At 37.0% G+C, this 21,565-nt stretch overlaps 2 protein-coding genes across 2 annotated transcripts in view; both read right to left on the reverse strand.

The window, feature by feature from the left end:
• The window catches only part of MRPS5 (mitochondrial ribosomal protein S5), a 160,842-nt gene that overhangs the window by 65,158 nt on the left and 74,119 nt on the right, over positions 1 to 21,565 (reverse strand). The window lies entirely within an intron of this gene.
• The window catches only part of HAAO (3-hydroxyanthranilate 3,4-dioxygenase), a 30,469-nt gene continuing 9,056 nt past the window's right edge, over positions 153 to 21,565 (reverse strand). The window contains exons 3-10 of the mRNA XM_069852944.1: positions 21,066 to 21,149; positions 18,822 to 18,928; positions 15,829 to 15,918; positions 15,248 to 15,291; positions 4,372 to 4,517; positions 3,162 to 3,230; positions 1,903 to 1,985; positions 153 to 552 (exon numbers count right to left, since the gene is read on the reverse strand). Of these exons, the coding sequence (XP_069709045.1) occupies positions 474 to 552; positions 1,903 to 1,985; positions 3,162 to 3,230; positions 4,372 to 4,517; positions 15,248 to 15,291; positions 15,829 to 15,918; positions 18,822 to 18,928; positions 21,066 to 21,149 (702 nt within the window). The 3' untranslated portion in view covers positions 153 to 473. The remainder of the gene's footprint in view (positions 553 to 1,902; positions 1,986 to 3,161; positions 3,231 to 4,371; positions 4,518 to 15,247; positions 15,292 to 15,828; positions 15,919 to 18,821; positions 18,929 to 21,065; positions 21,150 to 21,565) is intronic.

The following is a 21,565-nucleotide window of genomic DNA, read 5'->3' on the forward strand; positions in this document are numbered from 1 at the left end:
CCCTACTGTGGACTGGGTAACTAATGTTATACCCGATTTATTACAAATGACAACACTGAAACAAAGAAATGAAGACAGTTACCTAAGCAGATATAACGGTATCTGTCCTATCTCCTTTTCTACACCTTGAGGCAGACTTCCATTTGAAAAGGCTAGATTGTATCATATATATTATTATACAAGTAATCCTGCTATTTGGATCTGTGTTTATTTCCTTGCAGATTAGAAATATTGTTCTGTTTGTTTGGGTTTGTTTGTTTGTTTGTTTTAAATACTGATTGTAGATTTTGCTACAACTTGAACTACTTCAGAGGAAAAAAAGCTTTAACTGGTCATAGCACTTTGACTCCACTTAATTCAGTGTAATCATTGTGTTTGACCATTCAAATCTCCAAGCATTCTGACTACAAGATCATTAAGATAAGAAAAATAGGTTAAAAACTAGTTATCATCAAAATCAATCGGCATAGGAGCTAGGTATAAGGCTGCTTGCGTTTTGGATCCTGAGCAATGCAGAGAGCAACACATTCTTCTGTTCTCTTCCAGAAGTATCTAGAAAAAATAGAGAGATGATCCAATGTGTATGAGGGGGAACTAAAATAGTGATGCTACTCAAAAGCAGGGGAAAACAAACAGATTCTGTTCTGATTACACTCATTCTGTTTCCATATTGGAATATCTTGTGATATTCCAGGGAATTACTCTTCACCATTGCTAATATAAGGCAAACATGATATGGTGGGGATGAACGTATATCTACTTATGGATGTGCCAAGGGGGAAGGCACCTATTCTGATCTTGGTAACGTGATGATTAGAACAGAATCACCTCAGTATAGATATTGTTTTAACAAAATAAGTATCTACAAATTAATAATTTTTTTCTTGTGGTCATCATTACTTTATTAGCTGTTTCTATGGAAGCTGCAGATATGTCCACGGACCAATCAATGTGCAACAGTGATGCATACAGTAAAAGGTGACTGCAGTACAGATCTGTGAAATGTCTTAATGCAGTCTGAACTGTGCTGGAAGATCTCTGCATATGCATCATACCATTATTTTGAAAACACATACTCATTGATTGGGCTGCAGGACTGGGAATTAATTTAGCAGAAGTGATTTCAAAGAAGTGATGGAAGTAATGGTGAAGGCAGGAGATGGCTATGTTTTGGAGTCACAGGTGCAAAGAATAGATTTGTGTACAGCTGTATGATTTCAGCTCTTTCAGCAAATGCTTTCAGTACTGTACAAAAGGTGGAAATGTCAGCACTACCACTTATTAGATTTTTTCCTGTAGGAAAGAAGGCCATTTTTATCATCTGCCTATAATCTGCTGCATTGCATTACTCGCTAGTAATGCAATTCATCTTCATGGTGGGCACTTGCCACTCTTCACAAGAGTTGGCAAGTACTTTCCCTTTCCCTTCTTTCTGGAAAGTATTTTGACTTTTTTTTCCTTTACATACATCATGTGTGTCATGATTATGAAACAGCCATATGCATCCTTCTCCAGGAAAAGAGCTGAGTTCTTAGTCTGAATGCCAAATTTTGCTGCGTTAATGTTGATTAAGCCTGGTCTGAAGCTTAGAGGTTCTGCTGTGATAGCTAACTGCTGTATTTGTGCTATCTATCTTTATGCACGATCATTTGCATGTTGCTTCTTCTTGTTTGTGCTTATCTTTTTTATTTTCCTGGCTTTAATGGCAAGAAGTGAACTAGAAAAATATCTGGCTTTGTCTTCTGCTGAAGACACTTCTGCCTTGAGGAATAATGGAGGCTATTGCATTCACAGACACTCTGTTCCTGCACCAGCTAATGCCCAGCCTGGTGTGGACCAAATAAGTTTATGTTGTTGGAGGCTGGGAAATCATGCATTGAACCTCTGTTCATCTCTACTCACGTAGACTGGGCACAGACAAGCAGGCTGTCACCAGCAGATAGATTCAGGGTTTTACCATCCATGGTAACAGTTGATGTGCCCTCCTGAAAGGAAAGAACAGATAACCAGCTGTTAATTTTCCATGTCCTGTCACTTGCAGAAAGACAGTGCTGAAGGTAAGTATGGAAATCTTTCCCACTGAAAGAGCATTTCAAGCCTGCTCTGTTTCATGAGGCCTAGCTAAATATTCAGCTGATCTTCCCTGTCTGATAGTATTAGCACCAATAAAAACATGCTTCATTGTTCATTGTCCCCATCATAAAGCAGCAACCGATTGCCTGTCTCTTGGGTGCACACTGCTACCCATCTAACCCGGCAGCCTGCAAGTTGGTACAGCTCTGGAAATTACAGAGATAACCTCCTGGAATACTTCAAGCTCCAATTCTACTTTCCTGATTCCTAACATCTTTTTAAGTCTTGAAAAGCAGTTTGTGAGTCAGCAGGGAGCTGACAGAAATCACTTATAGGAGTCAGTTCACACTGGAATGAACTTGTCATTATCTTGTCAAGCAGAGGAGTCAGGTTCTTGCCAGCAATAAGGTCTTCGTTGCACAGGCTGCTGGAAGCTGCCACGTGAACAAATGAATTTCAAGATTATTATATCTTTAATTAGTATTTGATAGTCCCTGTGAATTTCAACAGAACAAGTACTGATAGGAAAAGCTGTCTCCCAAGCTAGCCTGACTTGTGTAAATGAAAGCTAGATTTTCTCTGTTTTTCCCTTGGGCTGCAAATGTTTCCTAGAAGCCAGCTGAACGAAGGGCATTTGGATCACCTACCACTGCGCTTAGTATAAACAAGTTCTCAGTTAGGCTTTTTTTATTAGCTTATTCTACCTGATTCCAGTTTGACTTCGGTATGAGGACAAATGCTTCAAAGCAGAAATAATAGGGGATGCTTTTTTATTACCCAGAGGTATTCCAATATATTTGCAGGATGTATCCTAGGTGGTGTATATTAAAATCCTCCCCCAAGACCTGATGGAGGATGCCAGTATCTCTGTCCTCAACATACAAGATGAGGAAAAAGAGACACTATTTTTATGGTGGCAGTTTACAGTTGTTTTTCACAATTGTTTAAAGGTGAAGGATGGTGCCTGTTTATGATTTGTTCTATGAGAAGGGAAGAAATCATTTTAATTTCTGTTGCTGGCTTTACTACTGTGCAGTCTGAACTGAAACATGAACTCATTTGGTTAACAAGTGTGAATTGCCACATACCAGCTGCCATATCCAGATATCTGAATTCTTTTTAGTTTTCTCGGTTGTTCCTGGTCCATAAGCTATAACCTTTAAACAAAACAAAACAAGGAGGAAAAGTAATGGATCCATCTCAGTGACCAAAGTGTACATATTCACCTTCCTGCAGCATTAAAATACTCTATTTTTACTGAAAAATATTCATAGAAGATGACATTATTTTTACAGACTTAAAATTCACATTATATTTGGTATTCTCCATATTGATTCCTACTGATAAAAAGGGAACTAGCTGATCACACCTGCCACTCCTTATGCTTCTCTACATCCTCACTTATCTAGTCCTTCTGCCTCCTCCCACTCTCAGCTTTACATCTATATCCTGTCTGCTTCTGTTCTTGGAACAGGCACTTCCTCCTCATGAACTCTGAGCCCTGTCAAGAGCCTGTTAATGTAGAAAAGATTCGTCTATTAACATTAAAAAAGCAGCAGACTGGACCTTATTTTTTCCTTATCTGCCTGTTCTGTGTGTTTCCTGACAGTTTCACAACCCCTGTTACTTTGTGAAAATGTATTGAATTCTTCAGAATGTGACTCAAAGGAACCCAGGGAATTTTATTATTTGTAAACCATTGTGCATACAGCACAGATATCAAATGATGACAGCTTCATTTACACCCAAACAAGACTATGTATGACTAAACTGAGAAGTGCAATGCTTCAGCACAGCACAGGCTCTTCGGTGCTGACCAGTTTTCCTTGTTTCCACCTTATGCAGATTGAGGGGGGAGGAAAAAATATGTACACACCCGCGTAAGTCTTGGCACCAAGACTGCTGTTCAAACATACAAGGAAGCCAAACGCTCTTGTGAGTACTATTAACATCACGCTAGTGCTTCTGATTTGGGAAATATGGAGGTGAAGGGGCTGGAGAGAGCAAGCTGTTTTAATCCCACCGGAAATGAATGGAAATAAGGTTCAGGTTGATTCTGTGAATGGAAGTATCTGAGCTAGGAAGCCCCTGCCACAAGCTAAACAACTGAGTGGATGAAGACAGGCAGTTCTGAAGAGCATGGCAGGATAAGACTGAATTGTTCTGCAGGGGTGTATAACTTTCTCTCCTTACTACGTATTTTTTCCAGCCCTGGATTCACTCAGCCTGAACAGTAGGCGCTTATTAGCTGTGCCTTTAAAAATATCCCTCTCTTTTACAGAAATTAAACCTTCCTACCTCTGTCTCAAAGTTATCTCCAAACATACTCAAGGATTTCTTCTGTTTTATTTCACCACGATGATCATTTAACCAGCCTTGAAAGGAAAACGGCTCCATAACAGAAGTAGAATTCAGTGGGAAAGGTGTTTCTTTCAGGAGTTCATCTGTAAGCAAGGCAGAGGAACCATCAGTGAGGCTTGATTCCTTTGATCTTTGTGAATGTTTTACTGTTGTTTACAGCTTGAAGGGTTCAATTTACAGATATTATCTAATCAAAAGTCAGTTGTAACAGCAAACATTGCTATGGTCTCTATCAGGAATTCTTACTTGAGGCTGTCGTATGTATTATTTGTGTATCTTTATGAATTTGCTTCTTGGAAGCTGATGTTGGAACTGTTGTACATCCACGCTTGCTAGAAGTGCATTCAATACTACCTAGACTACCTAGACTCTTGCAATAGACTACCTAGTTCTTGCTGGCTTATTCTTCATTCACTTCCAGACCAGGTTTTGCACTGGTAAAACCTAATGTATCATCTCTGAGCCTCTGCTGAGTCATCCCTTACATGTTCCCATGTAAGTAGAATTAGGCCTACAGAACCAGCTTACTCTACATCTTTCACGTAATTAGTACTGGCTTTTGTGTTTCTTTGCCCCTATTTTTTTAAAATACACTGACCACAGTGGAGCAAACCAGCTATCACAACCCTAAGTTTAACAAAATACCTTTTTTGTTCTGTTCCTGGAATTGTATCTGGATTTAATTTCCCATAGTTCTCCTTAATAACTGTTTCAATTTAATATAACTGGACAACTGAATGAAGTTTCAATGTAGCTGGTGAAATTAAAGATTTTTGCTATGTGTTGCTGGTACATGAAATTAGCTTTAGTTATTTACCAGCTGACAGTGAAGTACAGAGAAAGTACAGTGACCTCGGTGACCCTAAGCAGCTTGTTCTGAGGTGCCATAGGGGAACACTAATAGGCTAATTTCAAGTAATAATGACAAGTAGATGCAGGAAAAAACTCACTAAATGGCTGTCTCCCAAATGAATTGAGGTAATAAACTTGCAGCCAAATCTAAGTCTTAGTACTAGTAATAGGGTATTTTTTTTAAAAAAGTATTAGTATTTTCATTATGTAACACTCTTCTGGTTCTTTTCTAAAGCCGTATTGCACTGCTCTACAGTACTTTGAGTGTATGATTTCAGTTTTTCATGGAAGGCCATTTTGTAAGCAGTCAGAGCATCCAAGGGATAGCCGTGTACTGAATGTTTTGTACAGTCTACTGCTGTTTAACGGATCATAATAACCACTGAGTATCTATAATGCATCCATCTCCAGACAATCTCGATGGGATACTAACCCTTTTATTGAACAAACAGGTTTGCCATTCAAATTTCTTATCTGTTATATTAAATTGAATGGGAAAAGTCAACATGTTTCTGCAAATGATTTGTCTCAACAATGCTACTTTAAGGAAATACTGATAACAATCTGAAGAAATCTGCAGCAAAAGAAGGAATTTTTCTTTGAAAGCTTTTTGCCTTCAAGCTATTTTTTTTTTAAAAAAAAGCATCCTAGTTTTACATTATTTAATTCAAATACTTAACACACTTTTACTGAAAAGCAAATTCCTCCAGAGAAATTAAGAAGCACTAGAAGAAAAAAGAAAATCTTTGCATTAGATTAATTCTAATCTGGGCCTGGAAACATCAGCAATATCTACTCTACACATTCTATATTTTATTGTTTGATAACACTAAAGTAGTTTTAAGGTCATTGGTGATTTATTGCCACACTGCAATATGCCTGGACGTTTTTTTCTTATTTTTCACAGGTTTACCAAATAAAATTAAGGAATACTTATATAATTGGTCCATAAGTTATGGATATGCCTAACTATAGCTGTATTGGAAAGCTGTTTTTTAGCTAGGGAAAGATACAAATAAAGGTCTAAGAAATATTATGTATATTAACATACAGCAGAGGAGTAGAAAGATGTTTTATCAGAAATTATTCAGTACAGATAGTATTCCAATAGTTTTTAAAATATTTTATTTCATCAGTTGTAGCAATCTGTGCTCTAAAGTAATTTGACAATGATAGAGGTTTTTTCTCTTTTCAGAATAAAACATGTAACTCTGGAATTTCGAAAAGCCTCTTGGGATACAAGAAAGTTACCCATTTGTATGGCTTTCTACTAAAATGCCTGCCCTAGTTAAGGCAGTTTAAAAAAGCCCAAACAATCAACAAAAAAACCAAAATCCTCACAGAAAAACAGTCTAGGGCACCCAGTAGTGTGAGAGACACACACCAAGAAGACATGAGTATCCCGCTTAGTGCAAGGGGATACATTTTCTCCACAGGTTAAGAATTCCAACATCAAGCTGACAAGTAAAATCAGGCTTCATGTGCTGGAGAATGGATAGCAAAAACCAAGTCTCTAGGATGGGCACTGGGATAGTTTAGGAAAGCTGAACTATGAATGCTCCCCATGAGTTGCAAGGAATTTGGGATACAGAAAAGCAAAGTAAATTTTTTTATTCTGACCAAGAACCAACACAAATCTAACAATGAGAAGTAACTATAAATTAAGTTTGTACCCTAACTTCTGTCACTTATTCCCCACAAACATAATTTTGCTAGTTTTCCTCTGTTTCCTCAGAGATCTCTGACTCCAGCTGTCCTGATCACCAGGGACAAAATGCACAGGACAATAAACAGTGACTTATGGATAATTAGGGTCAATGTCAACTGTAATACATCTTACACTTACTATGGAGCACTGTCCTTTCTTGCTTGTGATGTACAGGCACCTTGAAAAAGTTTTATTTACTTTCAAGTAAAGGTGGACTTTTTAAATTTAGACTTCAACTTTTTCAGGACAAGAGCTGTCTTTTAACATTCGTTACTGGGCCCTGATAGTTGATAGAGTTTTAGTTTATTACTAATTGTGATGTTAATAACACTTGCCCTGTGACAGCATAATGGCCTTTGAAAACTGAGTCTGCATGAAATGAACCTTTAGTGTGACCCAGGACCATGATTTGATTACCTCTTACTGCAGAACAAATAAGACAGCATTGTGATGATGAAGAACATGACATATGTCTGACATTTTTAATAGCCTACTTGACTGAGTACTCATTTAACCTTGATACTTATTCTTTGCACGATGTTGAAAGCTTCAGGAGCCTTAGCATTTGTGAACTTGAGTTAATGAGCTACAATAAGGAGGATCCAATATTTTGTGTTCCCGCATGTATCAGAGTTGAAGCTTGGTGCTTCCAAAGGAACTGAGTGTCTCTTAGCAGGCTTATGGCTTATATTCAGATATTATTGCATATATCTATGCTTAGCCTGTAAATTAGCTTTCAACAATATCTCAGGAAGTGAGAGTTGGTGAGCTTTCGGTGTTCTTATGCCCTAGAAATACTGAGACAATAAGACAACATGTTTAATGATGGTGAAAGTAAAAATACACCAGCAAAATGTAAGAAGATGGTAATGCTAAGATAGTCAGCAAAATGTTTTGCATATGCATCTCCATGTAATGTATCACTAAGTGGAACATCAAATCGAATATTTTCTTACATGTTCAGGAGATCCATTTAAATAGTTCAATAGTAAAGTCCATTTTTGTAGATCATTACTATTAAATATTCATATCACAGCAGTGTGTTCTTTATGGGTTTTATAGCTTTTTTTCAGCTTTAAATTAGAATGTGATGATATCATTTTCAGCTGAAAAATACATCATGTTTACAGAATGAGTTTGTAAGTATTTAAAAAAGGAAATTAAAGGTTTTAGAGGAAGTTGATTTCAGTTAAACAATAGAGACTACGCTGAGACTGAGAATATGAAGCTGTGCAAAAAATGGAGAGAACAGCTTACAAGAGAACAGCTAGTGAACATACAGGTAGTTACAGCCTCAACAGAGGCTATTTAAGGATGAATTTGAACTTGCTGGGGATTCTGTACTTCTGATGGCAATAAAGAGGACAGTCATTGCCTACCAGATATATGCGGGTATATTTGCTTACCACAAACTTGCATGTTACATGGAAGCTGTTTCTTCCCTACCTCAGTGACATGCTTAAGACTTTCTTATCAAGAAATCAGACCATCTCACTCTCCCAGAGTGTTTCTTGAGCTCTACTGTCCCCAAGCTCTTCCCATAGCTCTCTTGCAAACCTTATTTGTTCAAGAGCTGTTGCAAAGGAAAGAAGCAATTAAGCACATGAAATACAATATATTGAAATAATGTCAACTATCAAATTGATTACATGTTGGCTTTATGAAAATGTGTATTTTTCAGTGACATGCCATCCTTCACTTCTAGGCAGCACATTCCAGATGGAACAATCTTTAAATCATCTTATATGTTTTCAGTAATTACGAATGACCCTCCTTCCTGAGTCATTGCACTGCCTCCAAAACAGTCTGTCCCTGCACACTGTGGCCCCTTCTCTACACAAAGACTTAAGAAAAACAGTGTCTCCCTCTGTAAAAGCGGAAGACCTCCTTATCCAAAGTGAAGCAGTTAGATCCTCTTTGTTATGTTATCCTTTAAATGAGCACAAACTGGTTCAGCCAAGGGATATGGAGCTCACAAGTTATTTTAGAATTATGTATTCATTTATTTCTGTCCTCTTTCTAATCCTCCCTTCCACCTCTTAAAGAATACTATATCACAATGAATACTTCTGATGCTGACATTTCAGCAGCATTTCATGTCTAATTTCCATTCCCAGCAATAATATATACCCTGGGATGTTTTTCCAATACGTTCTTACTTACTTAATTCCTATGAAAATTCTGCTTTATTCTCAACGTTAACAAAAATGTCAGTGAGACTAGTAGGAGTTTAACACCTTTTCAAATAAACCCTGTGGACTGAGGGATATAATTTCAGGTATCTGGTTTTGGAAAAACAAGTAGTTAGGTCATTCCACATAAAAATCCAGAGTGAAAGCACTGACAGTGACTGATGACTTTGGGGATACTTGGTTCATTTCACTGTTGTTGAGTATAGATGCAGAAACATTTAGTTGAAAATACAACACTCATTTAGTGTAATCATACATTTTCCTGTGTAAATGTATTTGGTTTTGTAGCATACCCTGAGAATTGGCATGACTACTAATTTATGACTTGTCCTTGTAATTATTTCTAGGCACATTTTTCTTAGTGTTACTAAATCTATGCTGGAAACTAAACAACAATTCTTTTTCCTAATTGAAACAAAGACGTTTGATAAGAAAAGCTTTGAAAAATATGTTTGTAATAAAGAAATATAGCCTCTTCAGAAGAAGATATCACCAGCCAGAAGGAAGGGAATAAATTAGAACAACATTGCGATATTTAGGCCATAATTCTATTTGAAGGCTCCTCATGATATAGTTAGGTCATTGTAATTAAGAATGATAATTTGTATTGAGAAATACTGACTAGTGTTCCAATCCTAAAATCAGAAATCTTAATTTGTGTTTCTGAATCTCCTTTTTACATAACTGTGGGCATTTCATTAATCATCTTTATGCGTGACTTCTGCTTCCGCAGAAAAGGAATAGGATATTTCATTGTAACAAGGGTTGAGACCTCACTACATTTGTGAGACAAGGATTTGTACAGCATGTGTGAGCTATCACTACTAAATAGCCTCAGAAACACTGGTGAAAATGTCAGACTGACTCCATTAGTGAATTTTGTGTCACAGTTGTTGTTGTCAGGGGAGCATTTAAGAGCATAAGTAATAAAGAAGCTACCTTATTAAAGAAGACATACTTGCTGTAAACTGCTCTGAGCTTTACAGCTCTTAAAAATACTAGATTTCTTTTCCACTGAAGTCTGGACAGAAAGAAAGACTACTTTATAGGGCATTTTGTCCAATATCCCTGATACGTTTATTGTATACATTATATACTAAAGGTCAATAATGGCTTGGCTCCCATGGTGAAGCATTAGGAGTGCTCCTGGAGGTTACAGTTTATGTTCTGCCTTTCTTTCATGAGGCTCAGATGAGAATATTGTAGGAGAAGGAGACTTCTTCCTGGAGACTTAGTTTTGGCTTTTTGTTTGGTTACTGTTGTCATTAGTTCTGGCCTCTAGAAGCCTAAGACACTTCTTGGAGTGTTCCTGGCTCCAGAGAATGTGTAGCCTGCAGTCCTGGGTTTTGGATAATGCATTGTAGTTTGGGATTAGAAAGTTTAGTACAAGTTTTCATATGGTGAATTATAGGAGCCATAATCGAGACACTGTAATTCTACTTTATTTGTTCATTAAATGTTGTTGACTTAGGTTGTTTGTCTCCAGTACTGGTTATACACTCACTGGGGACTGGTGTCATGTAAAAGTTGTTAAATATGAAGGGAGGTGAAATGGATGAAGCCAGTGAGAGGATGCATGGTTATACAGGATTGGAGGTGTATATTAGATAATTATATTCCCTTCTTCCACTTATGTACCCTTTGCAGTTCAGGTGTGCTTCACAAAAGATGTTAATGTGACTTGGAAGTTACTTAAAGGACTTAGGTATGAGAAGATAAAGATGAACAATGTGTTTATGCTGGTGTTTTTGCCAGAATAGAGACAATGAGGATAATATGGAAAAGGAATTGATTCGAGTTGTTATAGAGAGTGTCTCAGAGAATTGTACTATTATCAGTTATTAACACTCTTCTCCTTTGATCTGCTCATTTTTGTGTACCAGTGAAAAAAGACGGAACAGCAAATACTGTCTACAGAGGTTTCACTGGATTGGCTACAGAGGATGACAGTACAGAAGCCAAATTTTACAGTGCTGAGCTCACCCTTATAACTTGTTTAATAGCACTACTGAAACCAGAAAACTTTTGTTTATAGATCATGCCCTAGGCTGTATGGTATTTCTACTCCACTGACTGAAGCAAGCACCCGATTTTTTTTATTCATTCCAATCCTTAGGTTTTGTCTGCTCTGAATCACGAGTGTAGGACTGTGCTCTATTCTAACAATACTAATCAGATTTCAAGTGCAGACAGTAAATTACCCTAGATACACCTAGAACGGATGAAAGTTTTGCTTGTGAAGCCACTACAGATCTTGTATTTGTATAATATTTCTCTATGCCCACTATACCATTAATGTCCTTACAGATCATTTTTAAATTAGCCTAACTCAGGAAAAGTATTTTCTTCCATTTTTAACCATCAAATTTCACATAAAAGAAGCCTGAATTACTTCAGTGACCAATGGCAGGATAACCTTTTGAACTGGAGACTTTTGCCAACAATATTCAGCCATCCCTGTTTATTAGAACTGAGGTTTGTCTGAACCATCTCTTGTCCTCTTGCCTATAAAACTGGGATGAAATAGAAACCTTGAAATAACCTTGCTTCCAATCTGATTCAACTGAAAGTAGCAAGAGTTGGTTTGATAACTGTGAATCCTCATGTCAAGAACTGTCACGTAAACGAAAATAACTTATCTTGAGTGTTCCATGTTTAGACTGTATCCTAAATGTATTCACCCTTATTGATAAAAAGAGGAGGGGAGTTTTCTCAGGCATTATTTCTACACCTGGTATCAAAAAGAGGCTAGTAATACAATACAAAGTTTCAGGGAAGATGCCTCAAGTAATGACTGCATACAATATAAGTTTATGATAGTATTTTACCTGATGATACTTGAATCCCTCTTCTGAAAATCTATCTTTTTTATAGCTACTGCTTTCTCTTCATATAGTCTGCTTTTAGAGGGACTTATCCTACTGCTGGCTGAGCCAGAAACCATCAATAAATCCAGAAAAAGTCTGGACCTAGGTATTTTTTTGTGTGGTTGCTTTTTTTAAAGCAATTGGAACTTGGTTGATTCTATTTATAGCTTTGTTCTATGGGTGAGGTGCTATCAAGTGTTTCTTTTAAGATGTTTTTCTTCAATTTTATTCCATTTCTCCCTAAAAAGGGGACACTAGTTCAGGCTTATATAGAGATTGACCTGGAAGGCTTCAGCTGACACTTTTAAATTGAGGGGATTCTGGATTTTTAGAAGAGAAAACTGAAAGAAAAGGCTGAAATCCAGCTCTCTACATAGGCCAGCTCAAATCTTGTTAAAATGTGTCTTGAGTGAAGCATCATGAGAAACTGTGGTAACTTGTTGTGTGTTACAAGTGTTGTGATGGTTGTTGGGTTCCACTTCTTAAAGAAAAAGAGATGCTGAGGGAATAAATTCAAGGCATTTTTTCTGTAATGGTTGAGTATGCCTCCAGAAGGAACATATTACCAGTTTACCCAGATCTCAGTCAAACTTTGTTTGATTTATTTATTTATTTATTTATTTATTTATTTATTTATTAAACATGAGTTCCACTGACAATTTCAGGAGCTGCTAGCTCAAATTTCTTTAACTAAATGTCTGGGGGTATTTTCCTCATGGATACAACATCACTGACACTTTGAGCTTCTTATTGTCAATGAGAACTGAAAACTGGAGAAATAGATCTGTTCTCCATGCTGAATGTCTGTCATGTAACTTTGTTGAATGCTTTTTGCTTGTAGCAAGAGTGAAGCGAAGAGCATTTTAGATACTTGTTGTCTAGACTTAGCAGATAATCCAAAAGGAGAATACATTCAGGAAAAAAAATGTATTAAACTCTCAGCAAAATAAATATGTTTGCTTGCTTTTTTTTTTTTTTGTCCTAAAAAAGCCTTTTTTCAGCTTGAATGGAAGTCTCTCATACCTTTTGGCCTTATTACAGCTTTTGAATAAATTACAAGGAAAGAGCTTCTATACTGGATTTATCGATAACAGTTTCTGAGTTTTATGTTTCAAAAACTGTTAAGAGATATTATAGCTTCTGATATCATAGCTTCTTTAGCTCTAATCTTCTGCAAAAATATTAACAATATAAATATTTAATGGATTTTTTTTTGCATTGATATAATTATTTTGTTACTCACATGTAAGCTCTTAGCTCAGACTGGTGAGGGATGCTTATTGGAAATCACTGTATTGAACAAGGATAGGATGTGTAAGACTATTTTTTTTACTACAGCAGCATCTAGAGGCTTCATCTGAAACTATAGTTTCCCTGCTAGATACTGTATGAACACACAGTGTGAGACAGTACCTGCAGAAAAACCCAAACAAATAAAGCCAAGCAAAACCCAACATCCAAATTTGTCACAGAGGTGACATGCTCAAATTAGAATACGCATATCTTGCTGGTGCCTATAAAGAAAAGTAAGATCTTTGAAATGACAACATTTTGTTTGTAAGAAGCACAAAGCCTTTTCCTGAGAGCTACATTTTCTAGTCACTCAGTCAATGCCAAAATCTGGTTCAGCTGCAAAGTCTTTCAGGCAGGGCTTCTGACTAGGTTACCATTTCCTAACCACAGGGGCTTGTAAGGTTGCTATCCCATACATAGAACTCTTCTGTGAACTTCTCATTTTGGTGATGATTTAGTCAATTTTAAGAAAGGTGATGTTCATGCAAAAACCATCTTTCCCTGATTTTAGGATCTGAGAAAGAATATTATTTCCATTACTGACTGAGAGAGCAGACAGAAATTGCACAGATGTGAAAATAATGTTTCACTAGAACTTTTGTCTCCATTGGAGTAATTCATATGAATCATCTTAAAACATTCAGAAATTAATATGGAGAACAAGGACAATTGATTAAAAAAAAAATCTTAGAGAGGAGACCTCAAATTTATTACCAGGTTGTGGCAAGAGGTATGGAATATAAGTTATGGGTGTGACTGAAGGATGATATCTAAGTTTGTCATGTAGTTGTAAGAGTAACGTAGCTGGGTATAATGGATCTTTATGTGTGCATGTGCAGGGCACCTAAGCCATAAATTTCCTGGTTGGTGCAGAATGTCCTCCAGTCAGTCATCTGCACAGATTAGACAAGAGGCTGATTTGAAACCACAAATCTAGTTGAAGAATGGGATTGACTGAACTGGTGGCCTTCAAAACAGCATTTGGCTAACTGGTACAGGACCTCTCCAAGTGGTAATCTCAGAATATTCTGCAAATCCCACAGGCAGCTCCTGCTGTGCTTATGCTGACTGGTGCTTTTCTATGTGTTGATTAAGAACCTGGCAATGTCATGGAGATTCTCCAAGTTGTTCCAGCAGCAGAACTGACCAGGTTGCACCTAACTAAAACACTTGCAAATAGTCCAAGGAAGCTGTTTCTGCAGGCACAAGAATTGTCACATAGCATACTCTTTTGTACATAGTTAAGAATGGTGGGTGGTTTCCCACTGAAGATGCTGTTGCAAGTACCCTTGCAACAGAGACTTCAGTTGCTATACAGAAAGCAACCATTACATCTGAGAGAACCGATTCCTGAAGAAACTAATAAATTAGCAATCACTACCCACAAACAGACGCAAAAAACCCCCCCAAAAACAGGGCAAGACAGCACGGACATAAAATGTTAAAAGGCTCAGACCCTACCTGAACTAAAAATATCTGTCTTTTTCCTGGTGTCCTTATCTCCCAAGAGAAGATCAGAGTGTATATTTATAGGTAGAGAAGTACAAGTAGGTATAGAGTGTGTAGATTCAACTCACAAAAGTCTTCTGCCCAGTGAAAAAATGAAATTTTGTTAGTATAACACTTGGATGTCATGCAAGGATAGAGATTATGAGATTTCACACTGTGCAGTTGCCTGATAGGTCATTATCATGGCATGACGTTAACAACCAAGACACTGCTGTTAATAGTGTATATGGATTTTTTTACGGTTGGTGTATTGAAAGGAATTACTTCCCAAAGTAACTTCAATTTACATAATAAGAAGGAAAGACAGAAAATTGGCCATTTTATTTGAACAGAATCATTGCTGTTCAATCAGATAAAATAATTGTTCTAATTCTGAAATGAATTCGCATTACCTGGATTTGGTTTTCCAGTTTGATATTGTCTTGAATTGAAAAACCTGAAAGAATAAACATTTAAACACCCGTAAAAAGTTTTGTTCATGTTCCGTAGGCTAACAAAGACTGGGTAAATCAGTTAATTAATGACATTCACACATTTCCTAGAAAGCAGGTGTCTACCAAATCGGCCACAGTCCTCATTATTCACCAACCCCATAAATTAAAAGTACTTAGATTAAAGTAAGAGTGAAGGAAGCCTTCAGGCTACTTAGTGTTTTACCTAGTTAACCTCCCATCAATTCATTGTTAATATTTAAATCAGTACTTTTTGCACTTAGAAGCAATATGCTTTTACTTGTTCAAAAATTATGTTCTAGATAGATGAGAGGAACGCTTGATTTTTAAAATTATTTTTAAAAATCTGATTAAATCAGTTTGGGGTATACAAGATATGATTAAAACTTTGTGGAGCAGCAATTAACAAGTCTATGTAAATTGCAGCATAAACAGAAAATTAACTACTTAAGTCATGGACGGATGAAGATTTGTTAGATAATTTTAACTGTTCTTTTAAAAAAAACTTGACAAAAGCTTACTCTTCAATTATTGGTTTAAGCTGAGTGCCAAGATCATCACAGTGAAACCATTTCTCGAAGAGGACATTAGTTGATTCTCCAACATAGTATCTGACAAAGTAAAAATATTAAAAAATATTAAAAATATTTTATTAAGTAACTGATCAGGCAGTTTCAGTCTATTCAAGAAAATAAGTACTTGGTGTGTGTGAGAATATGTTATTCTCAAGCCTACTGCACTTTATTCTGAAGAATGGTGATTTAGGGAAGCTTTCTGTTTCCCAGATTAGCTGACTGGCAGGCCAGTTGCTCAAACTTCTACTGAGGGCCTTGTAGTTCTGTTGATCAACCACAGATAAACCACCAAATTTCTCTGGCAGACTTTCCAGATTGGATACTAGAAACTAATTGGTGCTGTAGTCCCTTGGGACCAAGAGCCCTCACTTTGAATGCATTTACTCCAAAATTAACTAGCCTCAAATACCATTTCCAGTAACTGCTTCCATGCAGCTATATGATAAATGTTCATATTTAAGACAGTTGGCTTGCATGTTCCCCTCGTAGGGACTGACAAGAATAACAGGTGGCTTATGGACTTGTTTGCAAAAGAAATGGATGGTTGTCAGCTGTATACATTTGGGAAGTGTTGTTTAGCTCACCCCTCTTAAGAGTAACTTAGTGCTTCCCTTGCATTATTTGATGTCTATGGAATGGCAAATACAGAATTTAGCTACAGATTTTAAAAAAGATTGCATGGATTGGCAAGAGAGTGATGTTCTAGTAGAATCACTCTTATTTAGGCTGATAGTAAATAGATCCTATTTTTCTTTTGGATTAAAGTCAGTGTAATGTGTGTTTGAACAGGGAAACAAGGCTTATAGGATTATACTTTGCATGCATGTGTATTTGTGTATCCATGTCTATCTTATATACCTACGTATAAGTTGCCTAGAGACTTTCTAAGAGCTCCTTGGTTCCTGAAGTTTTGCATAAACAGGGTACTCGGAAGACAGTAATGTTATTAATGCCTCCAATATGGAAAAAAACTGTGCTATGAGCACAAGTTTTGAACACAGAGAATCTACAGAGAAAAAAGATGTTACAAATGTCTCATTTGGGAAAAAGCTTTGCACCTGAAAAGGTCTTCACACCTTATTAGGTGCTAAAGAATCCAACTACACAACTAACATCAAACTTAGTTGTTTCTGTACTTGTTTGCCATAGGATTAAGATTAGCTAGTGCATTTTTCTTATAGTACAAAGCATATATAAGATCATTACTTAGGCTGAAATACTGGGGCAGGCTACTTATTCTTTGCTTGTACAATGATGGGCATGCTGAGAGCTCTGACTTATGACTGAGGCTTCTAGGCATAGTAAATAATGGAATAGTAACATAATACCAGGCCTTAAGTCTGCATACTTCAAAGTTTATTATGACTTTCTCTTGTACAATCTTTGCAGGTGGATGGTAGTGAAATAAGTTTGAGAAGATTAGAGGATGTTTGTAAAAATACCCATTTCTCCCAGGAGCACACAGAGAGACAATGTAGGTTCAAAAGTATGACATGATGGTTGACTTCCAAAACTGGTGGGTTTGTTCATCATGTCAGTATGAAAACAAGGGCACTAAAAACCTGCAAGTGACTTATTTTCAGGCACGTGATTAGGGATTTTCATTTAAGACTGTGCTTGGTTAATCCAATTATTTTTTCCACCTGCAAAACATATGGTAGCTTTTAGTTTACTTTTCCCCCAAGAGCATGACTATGTTGGAGTGCAAATCTCTGTATCTACCTGGGATCCCTAAAAAGCCATTCAGCATCTTTCTAATTCGTTCCATTCACAGACTTCATACAGAAGGCATGCTATTTTACTTGAAGTTACCTACAACTACTTATGTTCCTTTATTAGAAATAAACATTGCTATCTGAATCAATGGCCTATTGTTTCTCCTCAAAATACGTATTTTTAAAATAATGCAAACACTCATGAATCACAGACCTACTATGAAAGAAAAAGAGACAAGTGCCTAGAAGAACAATGTTTTAGACAAATAGTATTTGTCTTTAGCAAAAAAAGGGACAAGTGCACAGATGAACAAGGTTTTAATTGAACAGTATTTGTCTTTAGCTTGGAATCCAAATGGGTGATTTTTTGAATGGTCCTTTTCTTAGTTTCTTCTTTTCTTTTCTTTAAACTTTTTTTGTTTGAATGAAAAAGTATGTATTTTTAGCTCCACATATTTGCAGTCTTCCTTCTGTGAATCTGCCCAAGCAACAACCCAAACTACAGGCAAAATGACAGAAACTGTACATTATGGGTATTACTGCAGTTTTAAATCATTATAAACTACACTAATACCTGTAAATTCTCTTTGATCAGTTGCATACAGTTAACATCAAAACAGCTTTGCTAACTTGGTTAATGTTACAGGTGTGACTTGCCCTCTTAGACTTATAAGTTGGATATGACCAGAGGACAAGGTTTAGTCCTGCTCCCATAAAACCTAAAACTCTCATGTACTTGAAGATGATGTTCTCATAAGGCAGTATGTGCTAGGCAGAGGTGTGTACAATGTAGAGGGATTAATGTTAATAAAAATTACTTTTGTTTCCAGCTTCCCACACACTTCCCTAGAAATCTCCTCATCATCTTTTTGCTTTCAGTGCTTACAAAGCAATTAATGTTCTGCTTGCCAGAATTAAGAAGTCTTTTTTGATTTGTGTTGTTACAGAACTCTGAGATTTTAAAACTGAAGGTGACAGTTGTAGGCAATACATAAGTAGGGAGCTATAACCACAACATGCATTTAAAGATACTTCAACATGTTCCTTGCTTAACTAAATCAAATGCTAAATGAGATCTCTGTTTATGCGTGTATAGATAAATAGATGTGTGGATAAAATTATAACAAAATTGCCTGGGTCAATCTGATGAATTATCAAGAAAGTAAAACACAATGTTGTATTGACATGAGAAATTAGGTTGTTACAAATCAGTTTATACTTCACCTGAGCCCATCAATTTCTGTTTTCAGTCTTGTCCTCTCAATCACAAGACCTACAGTGTCTGTGTATCTCTGAGGAGAATGAGGTATCCTAGCAGGTAGGAGGAACATCTGTTCAAATAAATGGGAAAGCATCAGCGTCAGGAAGTCTTTGTTCTTTGTGTTGTCCTTCCCCTGTCGCCCAGTGCGTAAAGTCCTCTGCTTACTGCCCTGCTTTTCCCCTACTCTTCATGGATCCTATGTTGCTTCTTTGCAGCTGTACCCTCTGTGGTACCAACAGCCCAGCAGATGCTGTTTCTTGCTTTCTCAGTGAATGCTGATCATTCACTCAGGACTCGGCATCATCTTTATGGTAGTCAGGTGCTCTCCTCCTGGTTTGATCACTGCTAGACACAACTGAAATAAAACTAAACAGTTACTCATCTGGAATTCATAACTTTACTGAAATTTCTCAGTAGCAGAAATGGAAGTAAAATGCAAGTTTTTTTTAGCTCAACAAGATGTCTAAACTAACCATCAACACTTGTATCCTATTGTATCCCTCCAACACAAGGAGCACCTGTGATTGCATTATAAGGACTCTTATTCTCTCCATAAATAATTAACAAATGTGAGGGGCTACTTACTCACGCAAGTGACAAAGTGAATAGGCAACATCTGGTTGGGAGAAGTCTACTACTGAAGTTTTAGAATAACCTTTTTCTAGTAGCTATCTGACTATGTAAGAAGGTGGCAAGCTTCTCCTGTTCTTCAGCACTACAGATTTCTTATGTGAGTTTTGGGCAAGCCATTACAATTTCTCTGTTTGCAAAACAGAGCTAATAATAGTGCCCACCAAGATTGGTGTCAGCCTTCTCACTAAGGATATTGTGTTCTCTTTTCCACTAAAGCTTCTAGTATATGGCAAGGTATCATCTGGATGTACTTCTACTGTGTGAAGTGTATTACCAGAATCTCACAGTCCAGGTTTGAAAAATGTAGATCTGTTTCTTCATTAAAAATGTCATAACACTTTTAATGACACCAAGCTATTAGGTGTAATATGTCTTCCATTATAAAGGCTGGCCCAACTAGATCTAATAATCTTTTCAGGCTGAGTGCAGTCCAAGCTTGTGACAACAATAATGAGTGGCAGTTGTAGCACATCTAATAACTTGCAGTAATGCAAACTAACACATCTAGTTACACTCTCATTAAGTGCAGTGCAATCTGTGCTTTATCAAGTCCACTACTACAAAGAAAAACAACTGAGTACAGCTGGATTAAATTTATCCATAAATTACCCTTTTAAACCTGTTCTGTTATTGTGATGGTTGTAAAGGGTAGCTTTAAGGACTAAAGAAGAAGGCTGAAAGTAGCTGAATCTCTTAATATTCTAATTCTTAATATTCAGTTGGCTTAATGGTGTGTTTAGGTGGGTGGGCAGTAAATACTTGATTAATAAAAGATGGATCCACTTGAATTACTACACCACAAGAAGGATGTTGAGGCTCTGGAATGAGTCCAGAGAAGAGCAACAAAGCTGGTGAGGGGGCTGGAGAACAGGCCTTATGAGGAACGGCTGAGAGAGCTGGGGTTGTTTAGCCTGGAGAAGACGAGGCTGAGGGGAGACCTCATTACTCTCTACAACTGCCTAAAAGGAAGTTGTGGAGAGGAGGGTGCTGGCCTCTTCTCCCAAGTGACAGGGGACAGGACAAGAGGGAATGGCCTCAAGGTCCGCCAGGGGAGGTTCAGGCTGGACATTAGGAAAAAATTTTTCACAGAAAGGGTCATTGGGCACTGGCACAGGCTGCCCAGGGAGGTGGTTGGGTCACCTTCCCTGGAGGTGTTTAAGGCATGGGTGGACGAAGCGCTGAGGGTCATGGTTTAGTATTTTATAGGAATGGTTGGACTTGATGATCCGATGGGTCTCTTCCAACCCGGTGATTCTATGATTCTATGAATTCACATGGGAAATTCCATGCCATGCAGGGGAATAAGAACTCGTCTCCATATATTCCTAACTATCTAATCGTTACCTTAAATGCCCAGAGATTCTTATCTTTTATTGAAATAATGAAATCTTGAACAGTATATTGTCACTTGCTGTTAATTACATGGAATTTGCTGTACTGCTTTCAAGATTACTTTTTTTATCCTGATAAAGATACACTTGCACAGCAGGGATAAATTGATTTTTAAATACCTCATAAAATATTCATTTAACATATCTACATACAAGAATAACAGATAAATAACCCTGGTTTACCTCCCCTTCTCGTATGACGACGTCTTTTTGTTTCCCAGTTTCAATTATCTTCAAACACATATCTCCTTTAACCTGGTAAAAAAGCTGAATAAGAAAATAACATTAGGACAACTACTCCAAAACATTCTGTACTTCATATTCTGTATATAAAGGATATAGGTAGAAATGCATTCCATTGCACTGTCTTTACTTCTGGGAATTACTTTGTTGGGCTGGGACATTTTGGTTCAGACATTCACTATTTACACTGTAAATAATGCTTCATTTCAGATGCACCAGGGTTTTCATATTACATTCAGCCAAATTATGTCACCCTTCCAAATAAGCTCCAAGTATGCACACACAGGATTTCTGTGCATTCTTAATGCAGATTTCTCTTCTAGGAATAATTGCCTATTTGGAAGCTATTCTGCATTATTTCTGTGGATAACCTCAAAGCCCAGCAAAAGCTGCTCCTCTTCCTACTGTATATGTAAGAGCATTTGAAGCATATATAAGGA

Source organism: Phaenicophaeus curvirostris, chromosome 2 (genome assembly GCF_032191515.1).
Source record: "Phaenicophaeus curvirostris isolate KB17595 chromosome 2, BPBGC_Pcur_1.0, whole genome shotgun sequence".
Classification (NCBI taxonomy): domain Eukaryota; kingdom Metazoa; phylum Chordata; class Aves; order Cuculiformes; family Cuculidae; genus Phaenicophaeus; species Phaenicophaeus curvirostris.